General features: G+C 62.3%; 1 protein-coding gene across 2 annotated transcripts in view; it reads left to right on the forward strand.

The window, feature by feature from the left end:
- The first annotated feature begins 6 nt into the window (after window positions 1–6).
- The window catches only part of FLII (FLII actin remodeling protein), a 12,947-nt gene continuing 2,748 nt past the window's right edge, over window positions 7–10,205 (forward strand). Inside the window, exons 1-20 of one of the 2 annotated variants that reach the window (XM_034646753.1) lie at window positions 7–131; window positions 1,745–1,855; window positions 2,171–2,242; window positions 3,431–3,511; window positions 3,833–3,918; window positions 4,033–4,194; window positions 4,420–4,523; window positions 4,896–5,071; window positions 5,164–5,321; window positions 5,957–6,041; window positions 6,442–6,589; window positions 6,784–6,917; window positions 7,117–7,329; window positions 7,587–7,766; window positions 8,394–8,476; window positions 8,600–8,674; window positions 8,915–8,998; window positions 9,090–9,261; window positions 9,734–9,838; window positions 9,935–10,126. In XM_034646753.1, coding sequence (XP_034502644.1) covers window positions 69–131; window positions 1,745–1,855; window positions 2,171–2,242; window positions 3,431–3,511; window positions 3,833–3,918; window positions 4,033–4,194; window positions 4,420–4,523; window positions 4,896–5,071; window positions 5,164–5,321; window positions 5,957–6,041; window positions 6,442–6,589; window positions 6,784–6,917; window positions 7,117–7,329; window positions 7,587–7,766; window positions 8,394–8,476; window positions 8,600–8,674; window positions 8,915–8,998; window positions 9,090–9,261; window positions 9,734–9,838; window positions 9,935–10,126 — 2,484 coding nt within the window. In that variant the 5' untranslated portion in view covers window positions 7–68. Of the gene's footprint in view, window positions 132–1,744; window positions 1,856–2,170; window positions 2,243–3,430; window positions 3,512–3,832; window positions 3,919–4,032; window positions 4,195–4,419; window positions 4,524–4,895; window positions 5,072–5,163; window positions 5,322–5,956; window positions 6,042–6,441; window positions 6,590–6,780; window positions 6,918–7,116; window positions 7,330–7,586; window positions 7,767–8,393; window positions 8,477–8,599; window positions 8,675–8,914; window positions 8,999–9,089; window positions 9,262–9,733; window positions 9,839–9,934; window positions 10,127–10,205 lie in introns of both variants that reach the window. The other variant, XM_034646752.1, reaches the window with a different exon arrangement.

Below are 10,205 nucleotides of genomic sequence, written 5' to 3' on the forward strand. Positions count from 1 at the left end.
TTGGCCCAGCCCGCGGTTCGCCCCACCGCCCCCCGCGCCCGGCCCGGCCCGGCAGCGAGAGCGGCGCCATGGAGGCCACCGGGGTGCTGCCGTTCGTGCGCGGCGTGGACCTCAGCGGCAACGACTTCAAGGTGAGCCGGCCGGGCATGGGGCCGACCTCCCTCCAGGCCGTCTCTTCCGCTCGGGCCCGCGCCGGTCTCCGCTTCCTGTCCCGCCCGCATCCCGGCCCTGCGCCGCCCGGGACCGCAGACGGCGCGGGGTGGGGCTCTCCCCGGCGCTCGCGACCCCGCCCGGAACGGACCCCGGGTGCCCCCGCTCCTGGCCCGCACGGGAAGACCCGGGCCGGCCAGGGCCGGGCGGACGCTGGGGCGCGGAGTCACGCCAGGGAGTGGACTGAGCTGGGGGCCCCCATCCCGTGTCCCAGCCCGGGGGTCTGGGCCCCGCCCGGGCCGGAGAGTGGCCTGGGGGTCTGTGGGCTTCTGCTCCCGCCTCCTCGGCCCTCCGTCCCCGCCCCTCTGAGGTCACACGCCCAAGCCAGGCCCTGACTCATGGCCGGCTTTGCTACCGGGCTGCCGGGGGCGGGTCTGGAGCACACTCATCACTGCCCTGTCCCTGCCACCACCACCCCATCCTGTGTGGTCTTGGGCAAGTCACTTCCCCTCTCGGAGCCTGGGTTTTCTCATCCGGTGAAGGGCAATTAAGTAGCCCTCTTGGGGGCGTGGATTAGTTGGTGTGGAGACTCTCAGGCAGGTGTGAGGCCTCGGAGGGGATGGTGGGGACTGATGATAGACTGAGGGACTGATAGCCTAGGGCCACAGGGAAGTGCAGTCCAGACTTCCAGCCCGTTGGTGAGTGAGGCGGTTCTAGAAGATCCGGAATGAGGTGGGCAGTGCTGGTGACCAGAGGAGGCTGGGCAGGAGTGGAACTGGGAGCTGGCCCAGCTCAGGGAGGGCCAGCCTGGGCGGCAGGGTGGGTAAGTGAGCGACTCAGGCTGGAGGGTGAGTGTAGTGTCAGCCTGGGTCTGCGCGGGTGGGGAGCCCAGGCTTTCCCTGGGGTTGGGTCGGGCCACTGCTGAGGAGGCAAGCAGGGCCTTCTTGCACTTACCCACGTGTGCACACACCACTTTCCTCTGCCCACATCCCCGCCATCCTCACCTGGGGTCTCATTGACCTCTCCAGANCCGTGCTGGCTCCGACTGCCTGTTGTAAGGGCTAGGGGTACTGCGTGGGCTTTCGGAGGTGTTCACGGAGGCATGACCAAGGCTCTGCCGGGAACCTCGGGCCTCACACAGGGGGTTGGACCTTGCTGAAGAGAACGGCTTGTATGCTGATGGCCAGGTGGGGGCATAGGCGGGGCCTTGGTGGAGGCTCAGGGGTACCCCCATCTCTGGTGGCCTAGCGAGGGCCTGGAATGGCGGGCAAAGGCATTTGAGCCAAGCTAACCGCACAGCGGGGCACTGGGGACAAGCCAGTTCCATCCTGGCCTGCTCAAGGCTCAGAATTCAACAAGAGATTTTAGGCCAACAGTCTGTCCTCATGCTTTTGTCATGGGGGGGCTTTTATTTGCCCCGTTCCATTGATGAAGTTGAGGCAGAGTGGCAAGGTGACCTGTCCCGGGTTGCACAGCTGCTGAGAGGTGACTCTGTTGCTCTCCAAAGGCTCCCATGGGCATGGGGGCCACCGAGGGTGGTAGAGCGGGGGCTCCCCTCGCCCAGACCAGTCTCACCATGACCCCCTCACCACAGGGCGGCTACTTCCCTGAGAATGTCAAGGCCATGACCAGTCTGCGGTGGCTGAAGCTGAACCGCACTGGCCTCTGCTACCTGCCAGAGGAGTTGGGCGCCCTGCAGAAGCTGGTAAGGGGCTTTGCGCAGTCAGGGAGGGTCCCTGTGGATGGGGCTGGGCCAGGTGGGCAGAGCCGGCCAGAAGGGAGACAACCTAGAGGAAGACGCTGACAGTCATGAACAGGGCCAGCAGGGAGGGAGTGAGCACCCTGTCCCAGGAGGTGTGCAAGAAGAGACTAGGCTGGGTGAGGGAAGGAGGCCGCAAGAGGTGGCCTGGACCTGTGTGTCTGAGGGTCCCCTGGATGGTGCAGGGTTTTGGTGGCGGATGGGGACTCTGTAGGCGCCCTACGCACACCGCTGAGCCTCTGCCCCCCTGTCCTGGCCCAGGAGCACTTGTCCGTGAGCCACAACAACCTGACCACGCTTCACGGGGAGCTGTCCAGCCTGCCGTCACTGAGGGTGAGTGCTGCCACAAGCCGTCAAGCTCAGGGGTGGGGGCTGGAGTCCAGCCAGCGGCCCGAGGGTAGGGCCAGACCCCAGGCTGGACCAGCACCGTTGCCCATCCCAGGTCAGACTCAGAGGCCTGTTCCTAAAGATGAAGAGATACGATAATGCCCTGCGGTCAGTAACGCATGGGGGAGAAAGTTAAAAAACCCAAACTCCCACGCATTTCTAGACAACAACTACCATTACGAACGTTTGGCACAAGCCAGGCACTGTTCCAACTCTTCCTCTTGGGCTTTTCCATATAACCCTGACCCTCACCAAGTTCACGGATGAAGACACTTGGCCAGAGAGCCAGGTCGCTTGCCCAAGGTCACTTGCCCAAGGCTGAGGTCACATGGCCAGGCAGTAGAAGAGCTGGGGTAGCGTGGGGTTTGGCCCAGAAGAAGGGTGGTCAGGGTAGTCCTGTCGCCCCTGTGCTCGCCACGGAACCTCTGACATCCCAGAACTTCAGGCCCCCATCTCGACGCTTCGGGCCTCAGTGAGGGTTGTTCCCATCCAAGGCCAGATGTTAAGAGCAGAGCCTCTGGACCTGGACGACCTGAGTTCAGATCTGGGCCCTGCCGCTCTCTGGCTGCATGACCTTGGATGAGTTCCTTCCACGTTCCCAAGAGGGTTCAGTGGGTGACAGCTACAGTGTGGCTACAGTGTGGCCCTGCACAGATGCCAGGGCTGAAGGAAAGGTGGCAGCAGCCCCATTGCTGTTTGCAGTCGTGGCGCCATCCTGTGGCCTGTCCTCTCTCCTGCTCAGACCTTCTGCAGTTTCAACCCTGGGAGGATAGAAAACAGACTTGCTGTCCAGTCCGCACTCTGAGTTTGCTCTGGTCCAGCCCTCTCCCTCTGTCCTAGAAACTCTATCTCAGAACTACCCCCTTATCTTGGAATTGGGAAGCTCTTCCTCAGGTACCCTGAGGACCCTGTGCTGGGCTCTGGGGCACATGTGAGCTGGGCTTTGAGGTGTGAATAGGAGCTCATCAGGAGGCCAGGAAGAGCTCTCCAGGTGGAGGGACTGTGGGCAAAGGCCAGGCTGGGATAGCACTTGGGCCTCTGGTGGGCTTCCCAAGGCTCTGTCCTTCCCTGATCTCTCTGCTGAGTCCTGGGGGTGGAAGCTGGAAATCATGGACTCTCGTGGTTTCTCCCCAGGCCATCGTGGCTCGAGCCAACAACCTGAAGAATTCCGGAGTCCCTGATGACATCTTCAAGCTGGACGACCTCTCAGTTCTGGTCAGTGATTCCCTACCTACCTGGCCTCTGTGCTGACCCCTCAGTCAGTCCTCATCTGTTAGAGTGGTCCCTGCAGCCACTGGTAAACCCTTTTACAGACGGAGAAACTGAGACACAGAGTGCCTTGCCTCAGCTCACTCACGGCGTCAGAGCCCTAACCTAGGCACGCTTTCTGTTAGGGTCCCAGCTGTCTCCCTATGGTTCTGAAACCCCCTCATCCACTCCTTTCTCAGTGCCACCCCCATCCCCAGGGCTGGCAGAGGCCCAGCAGGGTGGTACTGCCTCTGAGAGCCCTGCCCTGACCACCCCGCTTCTGCCCAGGACTTGAGCTACAACCAGCTGACGGAATGTCCACGGGAGCTGGAGAACGCCAAGAACATGCTGGTGCTGAACCTCAGCCACAACAGGTTCCTGTCGGGCGGGGCAGGGGGTGGGATTGCAGCACTGTGGGTGCGCTGGGCCCGGGAGCTGTGCACCTGGCGCTGACGGCCCCCTGCCCGTCTCACCCCACCCTCCCGCAGCATCGACACCATCCCCAACCAGCTCTTCATCAATCTCACCGACCTGCTGTACCTGGACCTCAGTGAGAACCGTCTGGAGAGCTTGCCCCCACAGATGCGCCGCCTGGTACACCTGCAGACGCTCGTGCTCGATGGGAACCCGCTGCTGCACGCACAGCTCCGGTGGGCGCCTCCGTACACCACACCCCTCCAGAGCCCACCCCGGCCACGTGGCCCCGGGCCCACCACACCCCCACCGGTCCCGAGAGGGCTGGGCCCCTCAGGCCCCACCCTTCCAAAGCATCAGGCCCTCCCTCAGTCCCGTGTTCTGTGTCCCCCACACCCCAACCGCCCCTGACCTGGGCTTCTCAGCCCCTCTCAGCCCCATGCTCTCGGCTGTCCCTGCAGGCAGCTCCCCGCTCTGACGGCCCTGCAGGCCCTGCACCTGAGGAACACGCAGCGCACGCAGAGCAACCTCCCTACCAGCCTGGAGGGCCTGAGCAACCTCGCAGGTGGGCAGTCCCTGGGTGCTCTCCACGGGCTCTGGTCCCTTCGGGTCCCTGGCTTCCTTATGGAGGACGGGATTGACCCTGCTCTCCTGGCCACCTCCTGGAGGGAAAAGGATCTAGTTACATCACAATTCTTTTTTTCTCTCATTACTGTGATGATTAGTGGTAACTCCAAGGTATGAGCACTGGCTTGATGCCTAGACCCACTGGTGTGAGGAGGTTTTTCCAAATGGAGAAACCGAGGTTCAGAGAGATTAAGTCACTTGCTTAAGACCACAAAGCCTGGAGGCGGTGGAGCTGGAGCTCCCATGAGGGCTCCTGCCCCTGGAGCTGGCTGGGGGGGCCCCCACTGATGCACCACCCCCCGCACCCCAGATGTGGACCTGTCCTGCAACGACCTGACGCGGGTGCCCGAGTGCCTGTACACCCTCCCCAGCCTGCGTCGCCTCAACCTCAGCAGCAACCAGATCACGGAGCTGTCCCTGTGCATCGACCAGTGGGTGCACGTGGAGACCTTGAACCTGTCCCGCAACCAGCTCACCTCACTGCCCGTACGTGCAGGCCCGGGCTGGGAGAGGGAAGGCTGCTGAGCTGCCCTGGCTCCTGCCCCTGACTCCCAGCCACGCCCGTGTCTCCCCTCCAGTCCGCCATTTGCAAGCTCACCAAGCTGAAGAAGTTGTACCTGAACTCCAACAAGCTGGATTTCGACGGGCTGCCCTCGGGCATCGGCAAGCTGACCAGCCTAGAGGAGTTCATGGCCGCCAACAACAACCTGGAGCTGATCCCTGAGAGCCTGTGCAGGTGCTGGGGCGCGTGGGGGCGGGGGGGCCTTATGGCACAGAAGACCCCCGCATCACAGCCAGAGCCCACCCTGTGCCCTCTGCGCATCGTGCAGGGTTGATTCGGCTTTGCAGAGAAAGCTCACACAGTCCTCTGCCAGCGCTTCCCAGTGTGGGTGCCCCTCGGCACAGTGAGGGAGAACATGCACAGGGATGAGGCCGGAGGGTTTCCCCTGCCACGTGGGTTTGGGACACGGCGCCATCTGCATCCCTCTGGAGGCCACAGTGTCTACCTGCGTGGCCTTCTCAGGACTTGGAGAGAACAGAGGACCCCTCGGTGGCTTCCAAGCTAGTGTGAGGACAGAATACGTGTTTTAGTGTCCTGGGGTTCATATCCAGGGGCCTTTATTTCTGCAGAAGGCCACTCTGAAAAATGCTGTTCCATAGAGGTCACTGTATGTCCCTTCCAGTCACTTAGCTGTGAGGAGACTCGTGTTCCAGCTGCTTCCGCCTCTTCTGTCGTTCCTGGCCTCTTTAAACCCACTGCTGTCTTAACTAGCTGGGCTACCTGGCTGCCCATCTCCAAGACCCGAGGCTTCCCTGCCTCCCCCACACCTCGTCTGTCACGTCCCTGAGGCCGCGGCTCTGTCCTCACAGGTGCACGAAGCTGAGGAAACTCGTCCTGAACAAGAACCGCCTGGTGACCCTCCCGGAGACCATCCACTTCCTGACGGAGATTGAGGTCCGGGCAGGCCAGGGCCGGCGTGGAGGGGGAGGAGGGGCCTGGTGGGGAGGCCAGAGGTGACGACAGCCCCTCAGGAAAGACCGGACGAGGCAGGGTCACTGGAGTTGGGGAGACCCGGCAGAGGACCCTGGAGGGGTGCCAGTGCCACGGAAGGGAGAGGGCGAACCACACCCCTGTGTCCATACCATGCTTGACAGCATCCTCTAAGCCCCACAACCAGCCCGCAGGGTCCCATTTCACAGATGGGAAGAGCGGAGCCCCGAGGGGCAGCTGCAGAGCTGGGGTGCGAGCCCAGGCCCCTGGTGGCCAGGAGCGAGAAAGCCGGGACAGTGTAACTGGGAGGTAGATTCAGGCTCAGAGCCACCTCTGCTCCCTCCCCCCCGCCCCGCCGAGGCAGGTCCTGGATGTGCGGGAGAACCCCAGCCTGGTCATGCCTCCCAAGCCCGCGGACCGCGCTGCCGAGTGGTACAACATCGACTTCTCGCTGCAGAACCAGCTGCGGCTGGCAGGTGCCTCGCCTGCCACAGTGGCTGCAGCAGCAGCTGGTAAGCAGAACAAGTCTAGCCGGGACGCTGAGGGGGTGCTTTTCTGGGCCTCAACTTACCCATTTGTACATTGTGTGGGACACACACAGCTTCTGGATCCTGGCGCATTGGGTTGGCCCCTGGTTGACTGGATGCCTGAGGGGGCAAGCCCAGCCAGGGTCCAGCTGTGTACTCCTCCCCCACCCCCCAAGCAGGAAGCGGGCCCAAGGACCCCCTGGCTCGCAAGATGCGGCTCCGGAGGCTCAAGGACTCGGCCCAGGATGACCAGGCTAAGCAGGTGCTGAAGGGCATGTCGGATGTGGCCCAGGAGAAGAACAAAAAGCAGGAGGTAAGCCAGGCCAGGGGCTGGGGCAGGAGCGAGTGTCCCTGGGCTCTGCTTAAGACAGACTGTGTGACCCAGGCCAAGAGGGAGAGTGGGTGCTGGGTAGCGAGCACAGCCTGTGCAAAGGCCCTGAGGTGGGTAGCAAATAAAGAGGTCAGACTGAGTGGCTGGTAGAGGCAAGCCACGCCTTTGACTGTGACCCCAGGAGGGTACTGACGCCCGAGCCCCTGGGGGCAAGGCACGGCGCTGGGACCAGAGCCTGGAGAAGCCACACCTTGACTACTCTGAGTTCTTCACGGAGGACGTGGGCCAGCTGCCTGGTCTGACCATCTGGCAGATCGAGAACTTCGTGCCCGTGCTGGTGGAGGAAGCCTTCCACGGCAAGTTCTACGAGGCTGACTGTTACATCGTGCTCAAGGTGAGGGTCGGGCATGTTGCTGGGGGCCACGTGGCCCCCAGGAACCTTAGGTGGCTCAGAATCCCCACCCCACAGTTTTGTTCATTGAGGGAAGGTGAGAGGGGGAGGACTTTGCAAAGGGGGCCTGATGGCGGTGGTCCAGGCCGAAGTGCATCAGGGCAGCCCACCCTGGGGCGGCTCGACTGGCCTCTGCAGGGTGATCTGGGAAGCCGGAATGCCCCGGCAAGGCCTGACATGACCTGTCCCCTGCCCCCCAGACCTTTCTGGATGACAGTGGCTCTCTGAACTGGGAGATCTACTACTGGATCGGCGGGGAGTCCACGCTGGACAAGAAGGCTTGCTCTGCCATCCACGCCGTGAACCTGCGCAACTACCTGGGTGCCGAGTGCCGCACCGTGCGGGAGGAGATGGGCGACGAGAGTGAGGAGTTCCTGCAGGTGCCAGCCCGCCGGAGGGGAGGGCCTGGGGCGGGGCGGGGCGGCGCCTCTGGCTCTCATTGCTGAGACCAAAGGTGGGGGGGGGTTGAGACCTCAGGTAGACAGCAGGGTCAGGAGAGCTAGATAAGGCCAAAGGTGGGGAGCCTGGGCCAGGGGAGCGAAGAGACAGTTGGGGAGCTGGGACCAATAGCACCTAGGGGGTGGGGCTGCCAGCTGGGCACCAAGGAGGCGGGGCCCAGGGCCGGGCCCGAGCCCGAGAGCGCAGGGAGCAAGCTGTGCTGTCCTCTCGGCCAGCTGGTTATGTGTAGACACCCATCCCCACAAGATTTTCCCCTGATTCACCCCTTGCCCTCTTACATAAACCTGCTTGGCCCTGTGCCCGGATACACACATATCTAAGCATGCTGTGTATATCTGAACCTTAACAGGAGTAAACGCATACTTTGTATATCCTAACGCCGTAATATGTGTTTGTTTATAGACACAGGTCTTATTCTTTACTTTTTTCGTACCTTCATCACGGGTGGGTAGCATGTGATGTGACTGTGCACAGCCCTGCCCTGGCAGGTGGGGTCTGGTGGGGAAGGGGGTGGCTCAGTGGTGAAGGCCCACACCTCCCCCACACAGGTATTTGACAATGACATCTCCTACATCGAGGGTGGAACAGCCAGTGGCTTCTACACTGTGGAGGACACACACTATGTGACCAGGTGAGGGTGTGTGGGGGTGGCTGGCGCTGACCTGAGCTCAGCTGGGAAGGATTGGGAGAGGGTGTTAGGGCCGAATGGGCCCCTTTGCGCCCCCCTCCCAGTCAGTCTTGCTCTGGCCCCCAGGATGTACCGTGTGTATGGGAAAAAGAACATCAAGTTGGAGCCTGTGCCTCTCAAGGGGGCCTCTCTGGACCCAAGGTAGGCACCCCTGCCTCCAGGAGGGGAGTACTTGAACCCACATCTCCTCCCCATGAGTTGGGAGCAGTTTTGGGTTCTAGAAAAAAAGGCCTTCCAGCAACCCTTTTAACCCCTGTCTCATTGAACTCAGCAGGACCAGCAAGGGGGCTAAAGCTTATCATGGGGTTTGGGGCAGGGTCAAGGGCATGAGGGCAATCGCTACCCGTGTCCATCACTGCCCTCCCTGCCCCTCCTATTCAGGTTTGTTTTCCTGCTGGATCGAGGGCTGGACATTTATGTGTGGCGAGGGACCCAGGCCACACTGAGTAGCACTACCAAGGCCAGGTATGAGGACGTGGTGGGGTATTTTCTGCAAAGACAGATTGTCACTTAAGGGGCATGGGACTCACTAAGGGCTTTGCATACCCCCCTCAAGGCTCTTTGCAGAGAAAATTAACAAGAATGAGCGGAAAGGGAAGGCAGAGATCACACTGATGATGCAAGGTCAGGAGCCCCCAGAGTTCTGGGAGGCGCTAGGCGGGGAGCCCTCTGAGATCAAGAAGCACGTGCCCGATGACTTCTGGCCACCTCAGCCCAAGCTGTATAAGGTGAGCTGTGGTGCGCGGGGCAGGGCTGGCCTGACTTGGTCAGCAGGGCACCACTGTGGTGGCCGTGGTCTTCATGTGGACTTTGGTGGGGAAACGGTGCCACCTTCTGGACAGGAAATAGCGCAAAGGTCCAGAGGCTGGCTCTGAGTGAGGTTGTGAGAAGGGGTGTTAGCGTGTGTGTTTCCAGGAAGGTGGGGCTGGAGAGGGAGGCTGCAACGTGCCTGGGTGCCAGGCCTGAGACCCTGGCCTTAATTCTGTAGGTGACGGGAAGCCCCTAGGGGTGGACAGTTAAGAGGACAGTTAAAAAATTAGGAATGACAGTAAGGACTTGGAGAGGGCAGGCAAACATCGGCAGAGGGAGGTCCAAAGAGGAGCAGGCAGTGGTCCTGAGCGCCCGCAGCAAAGCAGGGGGCTGCTGGGAGGGGGGCTCCAGTGCCCCAGACCCCGCCCATGCCACGCCTACTGCCGCCAGGTGGGCCTGGGCCTAGGCTATCTGGAGCTGCCGCAGATCAACTACAAGCTCTCCGTGGAACATAAGACCCGTCCCAAGGTGGAGCTGCTGCCCAGGATGCGGCTGGTGAGGCACACGGAGGGAGGAGGGCGCGGGGACTGGGAGCCCTCGCTGGCGGCCCGGCATCGGCATCGGTGTTGACCTCCGGCCTTTGCCCTGCAGCTGCAGAGCCTCCTGGACACGCGCTGCGTATACATCCTGGACTGTTGGTCAGACGTGTTCATCTGGCTGGGCCGCAAGTCCCCGCGCCTGGTGCGCGCCGCCGCCCTCAAGCTGGGCCAGGAGCTGTGCGGGATGTTGCACAGGCCGCGCCACGCCGCAGTCAGCCGCAGCCTGGAGGGCACCGAGGCGCAGGTGTGGAGTGCGAGCACAGGCCCCGCCCCGGCCCCGCCCCTCCACCCTGTCAGGCCCCGCCCCCGCACGGAGGCCCCTC

This window comes from Ailuropoda melanoleuca, chromosome 17 (genome assembly GCF_002007445.2).
Source record: "Ailuropoda melanoleuca isolate Jingjing chromosome 17, ASM200744v2, whole genome shotgun sequence".
Lineage (NCBI taxonomy): Eukaryota > Metazoa > Chordata > Mammalia > Carnivora > Ursidae > Ailuropoda > Ailuropoda melanoleuca.